This window comes from Heterodontus francisci, chromosome 36 (genome assembly GCF_036365525.1).
Source record: "Heterodontus francisci isolate sHetFra1 chromosome 36, sHetFra1.hap1, whole genome shotgun sequence".
Lineage (NCBI taxonomy): Eukaryota > Metazoa > Chordata > Chondrichthyes > Heterodontiformes > Heterodontidae > Heterodontus > Heterodontus francisci.
The window spans coordinates 18,982,769-19,005,594 of record NC_090406.1 but is presented as its reverse complement, the minus strand read 5'-3'; the positions used below and the strand labels follow the sequence as shown (position 1 = coordinate 19,005,594).

Below are 22,826 nucleotides of genomic sequence, written 5' to 3'. Positions count from 1 at the left end.
AGTTCACTGCATGTCAGTGATAGAAAGATTCTAGAATTCTTGTTAAAAGATCAAATAACAGAACATCTAGAGATGGAGAAAATTAAAGATGATAGGCAGGCAGTATGCATTTCTAAAAGGGTCATATAAAACTAACCTTAATGAATTCTTTGAAGAATTAAAACAAAGAGTAGAGAAGGGCAATGCACTGGATGTGGTATACATGGACTTTTAGAAGGCATTTAATAAGGTGCCACATTACAGGCTTGGTAGAGTGATCAGGGTGTGTGGAGTCAGGGGTCAGAAAGAAGAATGGATTGAAAGATGGCTACAAAAGGGAAACACGGGTGAGGAGTTAAGGAACGTTTTGGGTTCTGGCAGCAAGTGGGAAGTGGTGTCTCACAGGGATCCGCATTGAGACCACTGTTGTTCACTATATACATAAAGATTTTGATTCTGGATTAGCTACGGTGTCGGAACTTGCAGATTATACCAAATTGGGGAGTATAGCTAATAATGTGGAGACTGCACAAAAATACAAGAAGACAAACAGGCTTGCAGAGTGGGCAGATAAACGGCAAATGAATCCACTACAGAGAAGTGCAGGGTGGTTCAAGTAGACAGAATAGGAGGCAATTTATTCCTTGGAAAGTAAGAAACTAAATTGGGTAGAGGAGCAAAGAGATCTGGGAACACAGATACAAAAATCACTGAAGTAGCAACACAAGTTGAGAAGACCATAAAAAGTCCAAACAAAATATTGGGATTAATTTCTATGAGCTTAGAAACATAGGAACAGCAGTAGGCCATTCAGCCCCTCAAGCTTGTAACATCATTGAATTAGATCATGGCTGATCTGTACCAGAACTCCATTTACCTACTTTTGATCCATATCCCTCGATAAGCTTACCAAATAAAATGTGTCAACCTTAGTCTTGAAAGTTTCAATGGACCCAGCATCCATAGTCATTTGGGGGAAGAAAATTCCAGATTGCCACTATGCTTTCCTCTTCTGGAAACCCCACAGAGAAAATAGCATCTCAGTATCTACTCCATTTAATCCTTTGATCATTTTAAAAACCTGAATTAGATCATCCCTCAACTGTTCTAAACTCAACGAGATACAAGCCAAGTTGAGAAGAGAATAGAAAAGTAGGACTGTAATCTTAAACCTTGGTTAGACCACACTTTTTAAAAAAATGTTCACAGGATGTGGGCCAACATTTATTGCCCATCCCTAGATGGTAAAGGTTGCAGGTTTAGAAGGTGCTGTCGAAGAAGCCTTGGCGAGTTGCTGCAGTGCATTTTGTAGTACAAGTACTGTGCACAGTTCTGGTCTTGATACTACAAAATGGCTAATAAAACTCTGGAGAAAGTGGAACCTGAACTGAGAGGATGAAAAGATCGAGCAAGCGGGGGATCACTTTTCTGGAAAAGAGGAGACCTGATTAAGGTCTTTAAAATTAAGAAGGGTTCGATAGGGTGGATGGGAAGAAATCGTTTTCACTTGTGGGTGATTCCAGAATATGGAGAATAAATATGAAATAGCCACTAGCAGATCAAATAATGGAATTAGGAGAATTTTTTTTTTTACATAGAGTGTGATGAGAATGTGGAATTCGCTGCAACATGGAGTGGTTGAAGCAAATAGCACTGATGGATTTAAGGAGAAGTTTGAAGCATATAAGAGGGAGAAGGGGATAGAGGGATACTGGAGCAGGTTAGAAAATGGTAATTAGTATTGAGAAGGCCCATGTGAAGTATAAACACTGGCATAGACCAGTTGGGCCAAATGGCCTATTTCTGTGCTGTAGATTCTATTTAATTCTATGTAATTTTACTTACCACACTACTTTCTCCAGAATCAGCAGGTGCAGGAACATTTGCGTCAACAAAGGTAGTATTAACTGATGAATTGAACGTATCCCCAGGCAAGGCTGAGCTGGGGTTAACTGAGTGGCTTGTCAGAGCTGTTTGTGGCAGTGGATTTATGATGGACTGCAAACAAAATTAGAAATAAGCTAAATTCACAATAAAAACAAGTCAGCACACAAAAATAGATCTAAAGAGGATGAATTTAAATAGTATTAATCTCTACTTTTCTAATGATCGAGCAGTCTTTGTGGATTGGAAAAATAAACAGGAAGTTAACACACTGTGAAAACAACATGTTATGATTCCATGTGTTATTTTCTGTGGATTTAAAGGTGTTGGCCACAGTTTTTGCAGAACCAGATTTCCTTTCAACACAATGAGTCAGCATGTTTCTGTAACAAAATTTTGTATTGCTTGGTGGCTACAGTTGTAGATATATTTTCTGGGCTTTTTGCTTTTCTACAGAGCTCCCTCTCCCTGGAATCTAAGCCATCCTCCTAAGTTAGGACAGGGCAGTCATGCCAGCAGCCACTGTCGATTCGTATTGTAATTCACTCACTTGATTAATGTAGCCAATCTTCCCTCTCTTCTCTAGGTGAACCATCTAAAATTAGCAAACGTACCCTCTGAGGGAACCTTGAGTGTGACTGTCACTCAAGCCTGGGATCTCCAAGCATCTCCAATGCTCTTGGCATAAAGCTACCAGAGGGTCTCATATTTACATTACTGATGACAGCAGTCAAGCCTTAACCTCCTTGAGATGATAAAAATATAAAAATTTACAAATATAATATTGAAATTCAGATCTACATGAATTACTTTCGTTGAAATAAAGGTGATTTTTCTCTGAATGATTTTAAGGCAAACACATTTCACCAATACAAACTCAGGTTCAATCATACAGCATAAGGGCTGCTGGATAAAAAGTGTATGCATTAATGTGCACTATGCTATTCGAACTTAAGTGTGCGAGATCACATTCAATGGGTAAGACATCTATATTAAAATGACATATCAATGGAAGTTCAGTGTAATAACAAATTTGAGAAATATTTGACTACATCATATTAACTACAGAAACAGGATATTAATATGTTAACATTTTAACAAAATACTATTAGTTATTGGTTATTAGTTATTGGGATGTAGTTTGATCTGCATACTCTCTAGTCAAGTCTTTAACAGTCCTCAAAGAAGAAATTCGTTCATGTAGCACCGCTTCGCAGACTTACATCGATTCCTTGGGGGCCCGACAGCGCGCAGGCTGCTACCTGCACAGCCCACATGCTGTTCCTCATTAATATCATTGAAGAACGCTGCATGGGTGCATGGGTCGTGTGCGTAATGGCCCATGGCACTACCTGCCCCCGGGCATCGGCATATGTCCGCATAGCACCGCTTACAAAAGTGAATTTCTCCCCCTTTCCTGGTTGCAGCCATTTTTTTTTGTTCATCAACCTTTACACACACAAAATCATATTTCAGATTTAGGTGTCTGCAAAATGAAAGACAGCCGTAGGCATCAACTGGGAATAAAAAGAAATCTGCACAAAATAGCTACTACATGATGGTGATGGTTAAAAATATTCCCTCAAAGACAACAGGCTGAATTTAATTCTTCAATAGTTCATTCAGGGCACTGTTGATGCATCATGCCTTTCAGAACCTGCACTTAATTGCACAATTATGCCATCAAATAAATATTCATCAGCTTCCATCTATTTCCAACAACATTCTGCATCAGAATACTGGTATTTTATTGAGAAGGGAATAATCTAAAGTTACACCTCACTGATGGAGAATCCATTTTCTTCCCAAATAAAAATGATCCTTTTGACTACTATGTTGGAAGGTGTGAAGAAACACTTGATTGAAATACATTATATGAAGAATGCATCCAAAGTTACTTTGGAGTCTCACAAGAACATGCACTGTGCTAGATTCAGAGCTTTGGCTGCTCATGATTGCACACCTCAGAATATCCTACTAGAAGAGAGTTGGAATATCAACACTTACAATCATTTCCAAACATAAATGAAGGGCTATTTATTCCAATTGCCTTGACTTCCCACTTAATCATACCATGTAGCAGTCTAACATGGCATTCATTTAAGCTGACTAAAAGCTTGTCAGAATCACTCTCACACACAATATAGTTAATTTGGCACTCTTCCATGAAATTAATATATTCAGTATGTTAAGCTGATGTCCCTTCCCTTATTTATTACCAGTGCCAGAACAGGGGGCCCAGTGCTCCAGCATCATTTTAAGCCCCCCCCCAACCAATCACCCCAATCGACATACTGAGATGATCACAGCTGCAGCCTCAGGCCGCCCTATGGAGGGGTTTAAAGATTTAAAAGGTCCTCTCTACATTGACTGCTCCCGCTTCTGATGGTGGAGCTGCCATTGCATCAGTGCTGAAGGTCCTCCTATTAGCCCTCCAGCCTCAGAAGCCCATCCTTTGTCCTTAATTGGACGGGGCTCCCGGAGGAGGCCATCTAATTGGCCACCTCCTCAAAAATCACCCTCTGGGTCCTGACACTGGCAGGCGTGGGTTCCCGACTCGCATTTCCCGTCAACAGTGGGATTGAGACCCACAAAAAAAATTCAGCCTCATTTTTTGACTTACAGTTACTGATTTTAAAGAAAGCTACAAATTATCCTCTTAAATTTCTCCTTTGTAGATTCCTAAGTCCTGACATTTCACTGAAACAGATGGAAGCTGCTCCATGATACAAGATCTACATGGAATGCATCCATTGCCAGCATTGGGTTATTCTGCTGCCAGGCCAACCGAGACCCATCATTTTACCCTTCGACTTTCCTGCTGTTATATCTGTTGATGAGATGAAAACAAAGCAAACCTCAGCAGGGCCAGTTTGCAAAACGAAAAGCTCTTCTGATTGGCAACAACAAACCTCACTGAGTTCCAATCCATTCCAGTTGTCCTTGTTGCACCAGGGATATTTGTGTGCAATTCATAGTGCTTCATAAAGGACATTATTTACTGTCATCACTGTTACCCCCTTCCCCCACACCCAGCAAAAAAAAATCATGGCCTTATACAATACTTACCCAATGCAATTCTGTTGGCAGGAACTTATCGACAACTACACTATCCATTCTGTCCCCACTCTTGAGAACAGGCAAACCTGAATGGTAGTTAAGGTTACAACGTCACAGGTGCGAGAATCGTGGTGAGGAGCCCAACACACTGCTGCTAATGCTACTGAGCCACTGCAGACCAACTTACTAGTGGGCTGTCAGCAAATACCATTTTTTTAATTACTTAAAAGAAGACAATAACTACAGCATTTCTTAAAGAGGCTAGCCACAACCTTGGACACTTAAACCTTAAGGGCATTTTCTATTCATAACCTTTTCTGCTTTACAATATGTGATCAATCTTTGAAGATGACAATTAATTGGTACTTGCCTGGAAAATGGAAAGGTTGGTTTTGGAGGACGATGGAGCATGGGCAGGCATTGCCAAGCTATTGTTCTCACTTGATTCACACTCATGAATTGTTACTATTTTCAGTGAAGGTGGTGAGATGTGCAAATGAGTTAATCGAGCATTCTTTAAATGGTGAAAATCCCCTTCAGTCAGAGTATACCTAAACAAAGAATGAAATTTAAAAAAAAAAGTTTTCATTCGGTTTGTCTCAGGTCATGGATTCCAATGTAGCTTTTGTGTTTTTTTTTGACAGGCCTGTTATCACTTTGCTTCAAGCTGGATCAGCAGCAAAAGATAATTGGGCCAATTCCGCCCTCCTGTTCTCCATCCAGGGCAACTGCACTCACAGGGAGTTTGGGTTAGACAACTAAGCTAGAGTGCTGTAGTCCTATCTCCGACCCGTGCCGAGTGAAGCTTTCCCGCTGAGTGTGGGATTGCATACATTACCTCCATTATTCCTTACACCTTACTCCTGAGACTGTACTGAGCAACGTGTCTAGAAATAATTATAGATAGTAATGGTACACAAATGCTTAAAGTGTTCATATGGCATTCCACTGTCTGCTATTTTAGTAGGGGCGTTAATCTGTTTATTTCACGTTACCATTTTGTTGAAATGGCAAATAGAGGAATATCACATGAGAAAGGGCTAATTAATAACTTTGCTGTAAAGGAGCCTTTGGGAATAGTGACCATAATATTATAGAATTTTACATTAAGTTTGAAAGTTTCATTCTGAAACAAGGGCTTAAATCTGAACAAAGGAAAGAATGAAGGTATAAATGGCAAGTTGGCTATGATGGATTGGGAAAACACACTACAAGATTTGACAGTAGACAGGCAATGGCTATTATTTAAAGAAGTATTACATGGTATACAACAAATATACATTCCTCTAAGACACAAAAACCCAACAAGAAAGATTACTCAACTGTGGCTAACAAAAGGAGTTAAAAATTGCATTAAATCAAAGGAAGTGGCTTATAAAGGTTGCCAGGAAAAGTGATAAGCCCGAGGATTTGGAGCAATTTAGAATCCAGCAAAGGATGACCAAGAAACTGATAAAGAAAGAAAATAGAGAATATGAAAGCAAACTCGTGAGAAAGATAATGACAAACTATAAAAGCTTCTTTAGGTATGTGAAAAGGAAAAGATTAGCAAAGACAAATGTGGGTCCATTAGAGGTGGAGACAGGAGAATTTATAATGGAGAATAGGGAAATGGCAGAGAAACTAAACAATTACTTTGTGTCTGTCTTCATGGAGGAAGACACAGAAAATCTCCCAGAAATTCTAGGGAACCAAGGGACTTGTGGAAATAAAGAACTGAAAGAAATTAGTATTAATAAAGAGGTAGTACTCAAAAAATTAACTGGATTTACAGTTGATGAATCCCCTGAACCAGACAAGCTACTTCCTAGAGTGTTGAAGGAGGTGGCTATAGTGGATGCATTGATGGTTATCTTTCAAAATTCTATAGATTCTGGAAAAGTTCAAATGTAACCCCACTATTTAAGAAAGGAGGGAGAGAGAAAACAGGGAACTGCAGACCTGTTAGTTTGATCTCAGTAGTAGGGAAAATGTTCATACTTATTATAAAGGATGTGATAACTCGACACTTAAAAAATAATGATATGATTGGGCAGAGTCAACATGGATTTGTGAAAGGGAAATCATGTTTGACAAACCTGTTGGAGTTTTTTGAGGATGCTACTTGTAGCATAGATAAAGGAGAACCAGTGGATGTGGTGTATTTGGATTTTCAGAAGGCTTTTGATAAGATCTCACACAGAAAGTTAGTTTAAAAAAAGTAGAGCACATGGGATTGGGAGGGGGGTGGTGGTAATATACTGCAATGGATTGAGAATTGGTTAACAGACAGAAAGCAGAGAGCAGGAATAAATGGGTCATTCTCAGGATGACAGGCTGTTATGAGTGGGGAGCCTCAAGGTTCAGGGCTGGGGCTACAGCTGTTCACAATCTATATAAATGATTTGGATGTGGGGACCGAATGTAATATTCCAAAATTTGCTGATGACACAAAACTAGGTGGGAATGTAAGTTGTGAGGAGGATGCAAGGAGGCTTCAAGGGGACTTGGACAGGCTAAGTGAATGGGCAAGAACATGGCAGATGGAATATAATGTGAATAAGTGTGAAGTTATCCACTTTGGTAGAAAAAACAGAAAGACAGAGTATTTCCTAAATGGTGAGAGATTGGAAAGTGTTGATGTCCAAAGTGACCTGGGTGTCCTTGTTCAAGAGTCACTAAAAGCTAGCATGCAGGTGCAGCAAGCAATTAGGAAAGCAAATGGTATGTTGGCCTTCATCACAAGGTGTTTTGAATACAGGAGTAACAAAGCATTGCTGCAATTGTATAGAGCCTTGGTGAGACCACACCTGGAGTACTGTGTAGAGTTTTGGTCTCCTCATTTAAGGAAGGATATACCTGCTGTAGAGGGAGTGCAAAGAAGGTTCACCAGACTAATCCCTGGGATGTCGGGATTGTCTTATGAGGAGAGATTGAGGAAACTGGGCTTGTATTCTCTAGAGTTTTGAAGAATGTGAGGTTATCTCATTGAAACTTACAAAATTCTTACAGGGCATGACAGGGTGGATGCAGATAGCGTTATGACTGAGGTGAGAGGAGTGCACTGTTTATTCTGGTTCCACTTCTCCACAGGTCACAGCATATATTTAAATGTTCCCACTTACCGATACGGTCAAACATATATATTTTTCCCAGAACAAAACACACTAACCAGGTTTCTTTAAGGAACAACAAAATTATCAGTTTATTATAAAACAAGCCTTTAACACACTGGTTAACCAGAAAAATAAAAGGGATTTTGTTCAGAGCTCTGTTAGACAAAAAAAACACTTGGGCTGAATACTTGCTCATTCTTGAAGAAAACAGCAGATGACATATGTTGTGTTCCAAAATTGGCAAACAGTCTGGCCTCCAAGTACACATAGATGGGTCACTGGGATCTTTTAGAACAGTTCTTTTCAGGTGGCCTTGAGAATTAATTTAGCAGGCTTTTCTTCAAAGACAGGAGACGAGATGAGTTGACACAGTGGACTTCAGGGTCTTTTAGAGAGGTGCTGGAAAGCTGAACTGGGTTGTAGTCTCCTCTTCTTCCTTGGGAATTCTCTTCTCTTTCTGCAGGCTTGACTCTTTAAACATTCAGCAAGAATCTGGTCTCTTCCTCCATGACACTTCTACAGCAGGCTAACTTTATCTGCTTCCAGAAGGTAAGCACTGACACTAAAACCAAAAGCTTGCGAGTCTGCTGCTCTCTCTCAGGTGTGTGCTGCTGCTCCTGGGCTTGACATGTCAAGGGGCGCACAACTGTCACGTACTTCTCTGCACACATCTTCCCCCAGTTACCAGGGTTTCTATTTTTAAACTTGAGTCATGTGTCAACCGGTAAACTTTGCCAAACTAGTTCTTTCAGTGTCCTTTTGATGACCCTTGGAAAAAAAAATGGTCCAACATTTCTCCAGTTTGACAAGGAATTCCTCAAAAGATATTTTTAACAAAAAACAGAAGCACTTTCAAAACAATAGAATGTTTCCCTTGGCTGTTGAGTCTAGAACCAGGGGATATAGTCTCAGAATAAGGGGTAGGCCATTTAACACTAAGATGAGAAATTTCTTGATTCAGAGGGTAGTGAATCTTTGGAATTTTCTACCCTAGAGGGCTGGGGAAGCTCAATCATTGAGCATGTCCAAGACAGAAATCGATAGATACTAATGACGTCAAGGGATATGGGGCTAGTGTGGGAAAGTGGCATTGAGGTAGACGATCAGCATGATCTAACCAAATGGGCGGATCAGGCTCGATGGGCTGAATGGCCTACTCCTGCTCCTATGTTCCTATGAAGCATTAAGCATCTATCTGTTGATATAGTAAACTGTCACTTTTGGGCTGTTTTTATCCTGAAGCTCTGGGACCCAAGCAGAAAAGAGAGAGTTGAAAGGAGGAATGTGTGAATCATACTTCTTTGGTGTTAAGGGTCAAAAGTGAAATGATGTTGCAGAGGCAGATTTGAAAACACAAAATTGTCCAATTTTGACATTCATTAACAGAAATGTGCTGGCCTGTACATAGACGGAAAGCCGGATGAGGGTATTTAGTTATCATGTGACCATCATTCGATTAACATTTTTATTACTTTGAGCCCGTGCACTAGTTTTTAGTGATGTGTGGACACTAAAATCCATTTGATCCTCCACAGTTTCTAGCTTTTCCCCAATTAGAAAATATTCCATTTTGTCTTTTTTGAATCCGAAGTGGATTACCTCGAACTTCCCTACATCGAACTGCATCTGCTATAATTTGGGCCTTCACAATCTTGAGGCCTTCTATCAGGTCACCCTCTCAACCCTCTCAGTTTTCACGAAAAATATCCCAATCTTCATAAATCTCTCTTCAGAACCATAACCTCCTCATTCCCAGTAACATCCTCATGATTTTACATTGTACCTTTTCCATCGTTTTTATAACCTTCCTATGTTGAGGTGCTTGAAACTCTACACGATATTTCAAATGCAGGCGAACTAAAGTTTGATGCTAGTTCTACATAATGTCTTTGCTTTTGTATTTTTTTTTCTAGATATAACCATAAGGATTCTCTTTGCCTTTGCATTTTTCTATATTGGAGCAGCAGCTGCAACCTATCTGCCCATCCTGTTAGCCTAGTTCTGTCCAAATTCAGTCTTCCACAGTCCTTGTCACAATTTGCCATATCACTCAATTTGGTTTCATCAGCAATTCTGTTATTGTTCCTTCAATTCTTAACTTCAAATATTTTTATTTATAATAAATAAGAGCAATGAGGACATGGACATTCCTGAGCACATCTTTCTAGTCTGATAAACTTTCTCTCGCCCCTAAGAAACTTCCTTTTACATCTATACTAAAGCCTTCATTAATTGTTCCAGTGTGTATTTTATGCACATAAAATAAGTGTATTTATGTGCTGAAAATTACTGTATGTGAATTAGAGGGTGTCGGTGTATGCATTCTGCTTCCAGTCATTACACAGATGTCAATATAATTGGAAGAAGCATCTTCCAGTTGCAATACCGAATAACCCCTTATAAATCTGCTACTATAACCCTTTAGTTATCTATGTGATTCAATTATGATGGTATTTCCTCTGATTGGATTCGGACACTTTGGACTGCTATAAGTAGAAATGCAACCAGTTTTTCAGTTAACATTCATCATTTTCTTTTAAGATCAATAAAAGATGGCTGATTCTCCCCACTCTAACTGGTGTTTTAGTTTTTCAGAGAGAATACAGGTTAATTTTCCCAAAACCTCAAAGCTGTTAACTGTATTGGCTGAATAAAATCAACTGTCAGTGAGTATGGAAAATGAATTTTGAAGTAAAATTATGTTTGGACTGTTTTAAAGCTGATCTTTGAATAAAGTGTTTTGTTAGCTCATACAGGTTTCAAATAGTACAGAAACAGTTAGAAAAGCTGTATCAGACCTTCATGGCTAACTTTGACAGTGCACCAAACGGTCTACTCGAAGTAAACAGGAATTTGTAGCCTGCAAGGCAAAAATTTTGATAGCAAATAAACTTTTACTTACTTAAGAACTCTTATAGTGTTTTTACCCTGAGTGCGTGTACAGTTCTATATAAATATGATATTTCTGTTTCCCATTAAACAAGAGCAAGAAAAGCACGTTTTTATCTGTTATTTTGTTCTAACTAGTATACCTGATGACCCTTTCTGGGGGGGGAGGGGTTACAGGAGTGGAGGAGGGAAGAGGGGAATTTGGTATTTTTAGCAATTCGATTAACACATTCAGGTGAAACTCCTCTGTCTACTATTTAATAAAACAATGAGCCCGCTCAAGACAAATCAGAAAAGATAGACCTGCACTTTTATACCCTTTCACAACCTCAGGATGGCTCAAAGCGCTTTACAGCCAATGAAATACTTTTGAAGTGCAGTCAATGTTGTAATGTAGGAAGCACGGCAGCCAATTTATGCACAGCAAGGTCCCACAAACAGCAATCTGATAATTACCATAAAATCTGTTTTAGGTGTTGATTGAGAGATAAATGTTGTCCAGGACATCAGGGAGAGCTCCCCTGCTCTTCTTCGAATAGTGCCGTGGGAATTTTTATGTCACCTGAGAGGGGACCTCTGTTTAATATCTCATCTGAAAGAGGGCACCTCCGAGTTGAACCCACTAATTTCTGACTCAGAGGCAAAAGAGTGACCTCTGATTTACAGCTGACTATGGGGCTGGATTTTTATTCCACTGATGGGGGACCCGCTTGTGGGCAGGAACGGAGCTGGGTGACCAGGTCTCGGCTCTCCGTCGGACCCCCGTTGCTATCTCACGGCGGGCAGTCAATTAACTGCCTGCCACCCTTTAAAGGGATGGGCTCCTGCCTCCAGAGTTGCTGGCCAATCAGAAAGCCGGCAGCTCTGCAGTACTGTCAGCACCACTGGAAGTGATGGCCACTACCGGTATTGCAGGAGGCCCTGCCGTACGGAGGATGTTGGAAACCCCTGGACAGGTAAATGGGTCGGGGTCGCCAAGGCCATTCAGGCAGGCCCTGACGATGGGGTGGGGGAGATGTTTAGTGAGGATGGTGGGGGGGAGGGTTGTCTTTCCAAAGGGGCAGCCATCACTGCTGGGGGTGCCCTCCTTAAATTGGATGGTGGTCATGGCAGAAGCCTCTTAAATGGCTGCCGCTGCCAAAATCCCCGGGGCACTGCAGACTGCTCGTGCAGGCTCACAACATGCTTTGGGTCCTGACGGCGGGATTTCAGTGTGATTTTGACTTTTTTTTATCTCAATAACTGATGTTGATCTGTTTCATCTTTTTGCAGCTCTCAAGAATGTCACCTGGGCTCAGCTAGTTGCACTTTTGCCAGTGGGTCAGTAAATTGTGGGATCAGGAGTTTGAATTCATCATTCGAACTATTCCAATGCTCTCTTGGATGGTCTCCCACCTTTCACCCTCCATAAACTTCAGCTCATCCGGAAACTCTGCTGCCAGTATCCTAACTCACACCAATTATTGTTCACCCATCACTCCTGTGCTCACTGACCTACATTGGCTTTTGTTCCAGCAACATCTCAAATTTATAATTCTCATCCTTGTGTTCAAACCCTCCATGACCTCTCCATATCCTATCTCTGAACTTCCTACAGCCTTACAACCCTCCGAGATCTCTGTGCTCCTGCAAATCTGGCCTCTCACACAACCTCGATTTCCATTCCCCACCACTGGTGGCTGTGCCTTCAGCTCTCTTGGCCTCAAGTTCTGAATCCCTCTCTAAACCTCTCCACCTCTCTATCCTCCTTTAAGATGGTCCTCAAAATCTACTTGTGTGACTAAGCTTTTAGTTTAATATCTCTTGATATGGCTTGGTGTCAAATCATGTTTGATAATGCTCCTATAAAGTGCCTTGAGACTTTTTGCTACATTAAAAGCACTTTTAAATGTAAGTGTGTTATTTTCATTTAAGCGACACTGCTGGAGATGTTGCCCTTCAGATTGAATGTTAAATTGAAGTCCCATTTCACTGTTTAGGTAGATGGTAAAGACCCCATGTGATGTTCAGAGAACAGCAAGTATTCTAGTCAACAGTCCTTCCTTAAGCAACATACCAAAAAGAGATCAACGTTTGAATTTTATTAATGATAAGGGTAATTAATCTCACTGAATCTTGCTGTGTACATATTAGAATTGCCACTTTTTCCTACATAGCAACAATTTTTCCACTTCAAAATATTTGAAGATGCTTCTGAACAATATGATAAGGGGCTATATAAATGCAAGTCTTTTTTCATCTTACCTATCTGCCTCTATTCTCAGTTTATTTTGATTTCTCTTTCACTTCAGTTATCCTTTCTCATTTCTTTATAAACCAACTAAAAACTCTGGGCAATTTTTACAACAAATATGTTTAACAAACTAGGTATGATACATGGGTTACAGTTTGTTAATTATTGGCCTATCTTTGACTGCATGAGTACAATTATTATTATTTTTAGCTTATGTTACTATTGACCTGCATCTGATTCATGTCCTTAGTAACGGAGAAGGCCATACCTATATCATGACTTTACTGGTTACCAAAACAGTGAATCTTCAAACCTAACTGTCAGTTACATACGAACATGTGAATTAGAATTAGAACATTACAGCGCAGTACAGGCCCTTCGGCCCTCGATGTTGCGCCGACCTGTGAAACCATCTGACCTACACTATTCCATTTTCATCCATATGTCTATCCAATGACCACTTAAATGCCCTTAAAGTTGGCGAGTCTACTACTGTTGCAGGCAGGGCGTTCCACGCCCCTACTACTCTCTGAGTAAAGAAACTACCTCTGACATCTGTCCTATATCTATCACCCCTCAACTTAAAGCTATGTCCCCTCGTGTTTGCCATCACCATCCGAGGAAAAAGACTCTCACTATCCACCCTAAATAACCCTCTGATTATCTTATATGTCTCTATTAAGTCACCTCTCCTCCTCCTTCTCTCCAACGAAAACAACCTCAAGTCCCTCAGCCTTTCCTCGTAAGACCTTCCCTCCATACCAGGCAACATCCTAGTAAATCTCCTCTGCACCCTTTCCATAGCTTCCACATCCTTCCTATAATGCGGTGACCAGAACTGCACGCAATACTCCAGGTGTGGTCTCACCAGAGTTTTGTACAGCTGCAGCATGACCTCGTGGCTCCGAAGCTCGATCCCCCTACTAATAAAAGCTAACACACCATATGCCTTCTTAACAGCCCTATTAACCTGGGTAGCAACCTTCAGGGATTTATGCACCTGGACACCAAGATCTCTCTGTTCATCTACACTACCAAGAATCTTCCCATTAGCCCAGTACTCTGCATTCCTGTTACTCCTTCCAAAGTGAATCACCTCGCACTTTTCCGCATTAAACTCCATTTGCCATCTCTCAGCCCAGCTCTGCAGCCTATCTATGTCCCTCTGTACCCTACAACATCCTTCGGCACTATCCACAACTCCACCGACCTTAGTGTCATCCGCAAATTTACTAACCCACCCTTCTGCACCCTCTTCCAGGTCATTTATAAAAATGACAAACAGCAGTGGCCCCAAAACAGAACCTTGCGGTACACCACTAGTAACTAAACTCCAGGATGAACATTTGCCATCAACCACCACCCTCTGTCTTCTTTCAGCTAGCCAATTTCTGATCCAAAGCTCTAAATCACCTACAACCCCATACTTCCGTATTTTCTGCAATAGCCTACCGTGGGGAACCTTATCAAACGCCTTACTGAAATCCATATACACCACATCCACTGCTTTACCCTCATCCACCTGTTTGGTCACCTTCTCGAAAAACTCAATAAGGTTTGTGAGGCACGACCAACCCGTCACAAAACCGTGCTGACTATCGCTAATGAACTTATTCTTTTCAAGATGATTATAAATCCTGTCTCTTATAACCTTTTCCAACATTTTACCCACAACCGAAGTAAGGCTCACAGGTCTATAATTACCAGGGCTGTCTCTACTCCCCTTCTTGAACAAGGGGACAACATTTGCTATCCTCCAGTCTTCCGGCACTATTCCTGTCGACAATGACGACATAAAGATCAAGGACAAAGGCTCTGCAATCTCCTCCCAAGCTTCCCAGAGAATCCTAGGATAAATCCCATCTGGCCCAGGGGACTTATCTATTTTCACACTTTCCAAAATTGATAACACCTCCTCCTTGTGAACCTCAATCCCAACTAGCCTAGTAGCCTGAATCTCAGTATTCTCCTCGACAACATTTTCTTTCTCTACTGTAAATACTGACGCAAAATATTCATTTAACACTTCCCCTACCTCCTCTGATTCCACACACAACTTCCCACTACTATCCTTGATTGGCCCTAATCTAACTCTAGTCATTCTTTTATTCCTGGTATACCTATAGAAAGCCTTAGGGTTTTCCCTGATCCTATCCGCCAATGACTTCTCGTGTCCTCTCCTTGCTCTTTTTAGCTCTCCCTTTAGATCCTTCCTGGCTAGCTTGTAACTCTCAAGCGCCCTAACTGAGCCTTCACGTCTCATCCTAACATAAGCCTTCTTCTTCCTCTTGACAAGCGCTTCAACTTCTTTAGTAAACCACGGCTGCCTCGCTCGACAACTTCCTCCCTGCCTCACAGGTACATACTTATCAAGGACACGCAGTAGCTGCTCCTTGAATAAGCTCCACATTTCGATTGTTCCCATCCCCTGCAGTTTCCTTCCCCATCCTACGCATCCTAAATCTTGCCTAATCGCATCATAATTTCCTTTCCCCCAGCTATAATTTTTGCCCTGCGGTATATACCTGTCCCTGCCCATCGCTAAGGTAAACCTAACCGAATTGTGATCACTATCACCAAAGTGCTCACCTACATCGAAATCTAACACCTGGCCGGGTTCATTACCCAGTACCAAATCCAATGTGGCATTGCCCCTGGTTGGCCTGTCTACATACTGTGTCAGAAAACCCTCCTGCACACACTGGACAAAAACTGACCCATCTAAAGTACTCGAACTATAGTATTTCCAGTCGATATTTGGAAAGTTAAAGTCCCCCATAACAACTACCCTGTTACTCTCGCCCCTGTCGAGAATCATCTTCGCTATCCTTTCCTCTACATCTCTGGAACTATTTGGAGGTCTATAAAAGACTCCCAACAGGGTGACCTCACCTCTCCTGTTTCTAACCTCAGCCCATACTACCTCAGTAGACGAGTCCTCAAACGTCCTTTCTGTCGCTGTAATACTCTCCTTGATTAACAATGCCACACCCCCCCTTCTTTTACCATCTTCTCGGTTCTTACTGAAACATCTAAATCCCGGAACCTGCAACATCCATTCCTGCCCCTGCTCTACCCATGTCTCCGAAATGGCCACTACATCGAGATCCCAGGTACCAACCCATGCTGCAAGCTCACCCACCTTATTCCGGATGCTCCTGACGTTGAAGTAGACACACTTTAAACCAGGTTCTTGCTTGCCAGTGCCCTCTTGCGTCCTTGTAACCTTATCCCTGACCTCACTACTCTCAACATCCTGTACACTGGCACTACATTTTAGGTTCCCATTCCCCTGCTGAATTAGTTTAAACCCCCCCCGAAGAGCACTAGCAAATCTCCCCCCCAGGATATTGGTACCCCTCTGGTTCAGGTGAAGACCATCCTGTTTGTAGAGGTCCCACCTACCCCAGAAAGAGCCCCAATTATCCAGGAAACCAAAACCCTCCCTCCTGCACCATCCCTGCAGCCACGTGTTCAATGTGAATTAGGAGCCGGAGTAGGCTACACAACCCCTCGAGCCTGCTCCGCCATTCTTTAAGTTCATGGCTGAACTGGTTACTCCACATTTCCAGCTACCCCCGATAATTTTCCACCCCCTTGCTTATCAAGAATCTATCTACCTCTGCCTTAAAAATGTTCAAAGACTCTGCTTCCACTGCTTTTTGAGAAAGAGAATTTCAAAGACTCACGACCCTCATGCTAATGTCCTGCTGACAGAGATTATGCAGGTATTAGTGCTTGGCTGACTTGGATTCAAATTTGTTCAACAACAGCTTGCATTTATATAGTGCCTTTAGCATTGTAAAACATCCCAAGACGCTTCACAGAAATGTTACCAAACAAAATCTGACACCGAGCCACATAAAGAAATATTAGGGCAGATGACCAAAGCTTGGCCAAACAGGTAGGTTTATCAAGAGGATTCCAGAGTGTAGGGCCTTGGCAGCTGAAGGCAGGGCTACCAATAGTGGCACAATTAAAATCAGGGATATGCAAGGAACCAGAATTAGAGGAGTGCAAATATCTTGTAGGGTTGTGGGGCTAGAGGCGATTACAGAGGGGTGAGGCCATGGAGGAATTCAAAATCAAGGATGAGCAATTTTAAAATCAAGACATTGCCAGAGTGGGAGCCAATGTAGGTCAGCAAGCAGAGGGATGATAGGTGAAAGGGACTTGGTGTGAGTTAGGACGAGACAGCAGAGTTTTGGATGAGCTCAAGTTTACAGAGGGTAGAACATAGGAGGCTGGCGAGCAGTGCGTTGGAATAGTCAGGTTCAGAGCTATCAAAGGTAACAAGTTTTTGAACCAGCACGTAGAGAGTCCTACAAGAGGAGGAGCGGTACAGGACTTAATCCTAGGGAATGAAGCCAGACAAGTGGTAGAAGTGGCAGTGGGGGAACATTTTGGGGATAGTGATCATAACTCTAAGATTTAAGGTAGTTATGGAAAAGAACATAGAGGGACTGGAAATAAAAGTACTGAATTGGGGGAAGGCCGATTTCAATATGATAAAACTGGATCTGGCCAAAGTGGACTGGGAGCAGCTTCTTCTCGGAAAGTCTACATCAGACCAGTGGGAGTCATTCAGAAAGGAAATAGTGAGAGTTCAGGTCCAACATGTTCCCATAAAGGTGAAGGGTAGGACCAACAAATCACAGGAACCCTGGATGTCAAGGGATATAGAGGATTGGATAAAGAAAAAAAAAGGAGGCGTATGGCAGTTTCAGAGCACTGAAAACAGCGGAGGCACTAGAGGAATGTAGAAAGTGTAGGGGAGTACTTAAAAAAGTAATTAGGAGAGCGAAGAGGGGACATGAAAAATCAATGGCAGACAAGATAAAGGAAAATCCCAAGGCATTTTATAAGTACGTTAAAGGAAAGAGGATAACCAGGGAAAAAATGGGGCCCGAGGGATCAAAGAGGCAATGTGTGTGTGGCCGGAGGACATAGAGAATTTGAATGATTACTTTTCATCGTGTTCACTATGGAGAGGGACGATGTAGGTGTAGCGATCAGGGAGGGGGATTCTGATATACTTGAACAAATTAGCATTGAAAAAGGAGGAAGTATTAGCTGTACTAGCAGACTTAAAGATGGATAAATTCCCAGGCCCAGAAGAGATGTATTCCAGGCTGCTATGTGAGGCAAGGGAGGAGATAGCAGGGGCTCTGACACAAATTTTCATCTTCTCTCTGGCCACAGGAGAGGAGCCAGAGGACTGGAGGACAGCGAATGTGGTACCATTATTCAAGAAGGGTAGCAGGGATAAACCAGGTAATTATAGGCCTGTGAGTCTGACGTCAGTGGTAGGGAAATTATTGGAAAAAATTCTGAGGGACAGGATTCATCTCCACTTGGAGAGGCAGGGATTAATCGAGGATAGTCAGCATGGCTTTGTCAGGGGGAGATCGTGTCCAACAAATTTGATTGAATTTTTCGAGGTGGTGACTAGATGTGCAGATGAGGGTAAAGCAGTTGATGTGGTCTACATGGACTTCAGTAAGGCTTTTGATAAGGTCCCACATGGGAGATTGGTCAAGAAGGCAAGAGCCCATGGGATCCAGGGTAATTTGGCAAATTGGATCCAAAATTGGCTTAGTGACAGGAGGCAGTGGGTGATGGTCGAGGGTTGTTTTAGCGAATGGAGGACTGTGATCAGTGGGATATCACAGGGATCAGCACTGGGACCCTTATTGTTTGTAGTGTACATTAACGATTTAGGCGTGAATATAGTAGGTAAGATCAGTAAGTTTGCAGAAGACACGGAAACTGGTGGTGTCATAAATAGTGAGGAGGAAAGCCTCAGATTACAGGACGATATAGATGGGCTGGTAAGATGAGCGGAGCAGTGGCAGATGAGAAGTGTGAGGTGATGCATTTTGGTAGGACTAACAAGGCAAGGGAATATACAATGGATGGTAGGACTCTAGGGCGACCTGATTGAGGTATACAAAATTATGAGGGGCATTGATAGGAAGGATCTTTTTCCCCTTAGCGGAGGGGTCAGTAACCAGGGGGCATAGATTTAAGGTGAGGGGCAGGAGGTTTAGAGGGGAGTTGAGGAAAAAATTTTTCACCGAGGGCAGTTGGAATCTGGAACACACTGCCTAAAGGGGTGGTAGAGGCAGGAACCCTCACAACATTTAAGAAGTATTTAGATGAGCACTTGAAACGCCATAGCATAAAAGGCTACAGGCCAAGTGCTGGAAAATGGTATTAGATTGTTTGGGTGCTTGATGGTCGGCGCAGGCACATTGGGCTGAAGGGCCTGTTTCTGTGCTGTAAGACTCTGACTCTAAAGGCATGGATGAGGGTTTCAGCAGCAGATGAGTTGAGGCAGGGATGGAGTCGGGCAATACTAGAGGTGGAAATAGGTGGCCTTAGTGATGGAGGGATATATGGCCAGAAGCTCATCTTGGGGTCAAATATAACACCAAGGATGCAAAGAGTCTGGTTCAGCTCAGGGAGAGGATGGGAGTTGATGGCTAGGCAACAGAATTTGGGTTGAGTTTTGCAAAAGTTCTCTACAAAGTATAGCTAAATATAAAGATTAGACAGTACTTGTGGGCACATTTTAAAACCAACGTGTTATTCTTGCACTAGTTTTTTCCCCACCATCTTTCTGCCCCCTGGTCTCTCTTGGACGGTACTGGCTTCTTGTGTCAGATACCATCTTGCCAAGTGGTGATTATTCACATGTGAGCCTTGGCAGAGAGCATAGGCAAGATATTCACCCATTTGGGGCATTACAGACAAACCCAATTATGTCCGCAACTGATGATCATACAAGCACACTTGTAGCAAGGGTCACAAGGCAGTCATCAGGAGTGAGACCCCTGAGCAGTTTTCTGTTTTTATTTTTGAAGGAAATGAATATTGAACGGCATATAAAATACTGTTACAGTCAAGTGAGGAGGGGTTGAAGGGCTTCCCTCTTTTCCCTCTCCTTGTTAGGCCACAACAGGTTTAATTCTTTCTTAAAGTGGATGTACTGGCCAATTCAGTACGGGTTTGATTACTTACATGCTATGATCATAACAAGAACCAATTGGACAGGTTTTCTTGAGTTAATAAAGAAAGAGGTTAACTTTATTGTACCTAAACCAAACTAATAAAATAACAATGCATCAACTTTCACTCTCTCACACACACTAGAGGCTTACACACACAAATAGGTTTCAGGGTGGGGAGAGGTAGATTGGTTGAGTTACAGTCCATAAAAGGTATACAGTCTGTGGAGTTTGGTGATTCAGGTGCTTCTAGCTGAATTCAGTGGTCCTGAGGTTTTTAGTTTGAATAAGTAGATGACTGGTTCAGTGAGACTCTTGGAGATAATGATGCGGATAATTTCCTCCAATGGGGTTTCTGATTGTAGTCGGAGTATGCAAAGGTGGTCAGTCAACAAGCGGAATTTGAAAGCTTTCAAGCTGGAATGGAGAGAGAGGGAGAGAGAGAGGGACACGCCCCCTCCCACTTAGGGTCTGCTCATGTCAGAGTCCAGTTGCTTCTCCTCTGCTGCAGAGAAAACACCAGCTTAAAACCACAGATAGGGAGGGCCTTGTCACATGACAGTCACTCAGTCATTCAAACATACCAGTTAGCAGTATTTCTCTGCTTGCTGAGAGAACAGGTAGTTCCTTTAAGCTTCCTGGGTCTTGGTTCTTGCTAGGAAATGCAGACATTTTGTCTCGCTCCTCACTGTCCTTTGCAATGTAGGATACAGTATAGCAAAACTAGGTGATCATCTTAAGCTGAAAGGACGACTTTGCTGGCAGCTTGTTTTTAAAAAAAATATAAATTCAGATCTCCAGCCAGTGGACCAAAGAAAATTTTCAACAAAATGCATTGGTGTAACCATATGTTTTATTGTTATTAATTTGAATTATTTCTAAAGATTTAGACCTGGAGATTTTGCCAGGCTTCTCCCAGACCTACTCTAACCACTGCAGAAGATCAGAGGAACCCCTCAGAAAAATGACGTCAATAGCCATCATCTGGCATTTCTCTGGAATATCTGCTTTATTGGCAGGAAGTCAGGAGAATCATTATGAAATTTCTGGGCCTTATGCAGCTGATGTATACGGCAGAAATGTGAAAGTGAGAGCATTTTACTATTACACAGTGTTAGCTCTAATATTCCCTTTAAAGGGTTAAAATCCCTAATTGAGGAAATCTGCCGAGCTGGATTTGAACACGAGTCTCAGGGCAAAACAAGCAGCATTATAATTTATTATTCTATGTGGTAGACAGCCAGGTATCTCGCTGTGAAAAATAACCTTGCAGTACCCTTTTAGTTTGACTTATGTTATATTTTCGGTTTCGTCACAGTGCTTGTGACATCATCTAGAGTACTGTGTACAGTATTGCTCTCCTTATTTAAGGAGAGATGTAAATGCATTGGAAGCAGTTCAAAGGTTTATTAGACTACTCCCTGGAATGGGCGGGTTGTCTTATGAAGAAAGGTTGGACAGGCTAGGCTTGTATATGCTGGAGTTTAGAAGAGTAAGAGGTGACTTGATTGAAATATATAAGACTCTGAGGGATCTTGACAAGATGGATGTGGAAAGGATGTTTCCCCTTGTGGGAGAATCTAACACTAGGGGTCACTGTTTAAAAATAAGGGGCCGACCATTTAAGACAGAGGTGAGAAGAAATTTTTTCTCTGAGGGTCATGAGTCTTTGGAATTCTCCTCAAAAAGTGGTGGAAGCAGAGTCTTTGAATATTTTTAAGGCAGAGGTAGATAGATTCTTGATAAGCAAGGAGTGAAAGGTTATTGGAGGTAAGCAGGAATGTGGAGTTGAGGTTACAATCAGAATCAGCCATGATCTTATTAAATGGCGGAGCAGACTCGAGGGGCACAGTGGCCTACTCCTGCTCCTAACTGGTATGTTTGTATGTTCACAGGGTCTGCAGCAGTACTGGTAAATCATTGGTAATTTACATTTTACATGAATAAAATGACAAATATATGTAGGCTTTTGTGATTTGCACCCGTTGAAGTTGAATACTTCCTAATAATCTCTAACTTCTGCTTTACACAGCCAAATCAGTTCAGGAAGTACAAATTTTAGATAGAATTAACAGCGCAAATTGCCAGTACTGGGCAGTCCATTAATAGCAAACAGGGTATTAGTCCTAATGAAGGGAAAGAAAAGCAGCCAGGGGAGTTTGCCCCGATTTACTGTTGGGAAACTTTCCATCAGCCATTTTTATGGGATGACTGTAATTATCATGGGGACTGCCTTAGAAGGGAGGGAAAGAATTGGAACAGAATAAGGAGCAGAAAAAAAAACTTCAATTGCTGGAAATCTGAAATAAAAATAGAAATACTGGAAAGGCACGTCATTCAGCATCTGGAAGAGAAAAATAATGTTTTGGGTGGAGGCCTTTGAGTTTTGATGAACTAAAATGATCATCTAACTTTTACTTGAACAAAGTGGGTGTGAACCATCTAAACTGTATTTGAAGCAGGGATTCAGAAACTGTTCCCTACTACATATTCCAAGTACAGTAATATCAATCTTTTAACAGCACTGAATGAAGTAATACTGGCGGAAGATTTCCTCAGGTCACTATCTGTGGAAAGCTGATCAATGTGGTTATGATTGTGCTGCAAAAAGCAAAAAGAGGGAATATTTCCTTATTGTCCTTTCAAATTAGAGAAAGGCTGGGAACTGGAGGAGTA

At 41.8% G+C, this 22,826-nt stretch overlaps 1 protein-coding gene across 1 annotated transcript in view; it reads right to left on the bottom strand.

Annotated features, from left to right (window-relative positions):
• The window catches only part of cbarpb (CACN subunit beta associated regulatory protein b), a 198,197-nt gene that overhangs the window by 35,881 nt on the left and 139,490 nt on the right, over positions 1-22,826 (bottom strand). The window contains exons 6-7 of the mRNA XM_068016255.1: positions 5,294-5,474; positions 1,825-1,977 (exon numbers count right to left, since the gene is read on the bottom strand). Coding sequence (XP_067872356.1) covers positions 1,825-1,977; positions 5,294-5,474 — 334 coding nt within the window. The remainder of the gene's footprint in view (positions 1-1,824; positions 1,978-5,293; positions 5,475-22,826) is intronic.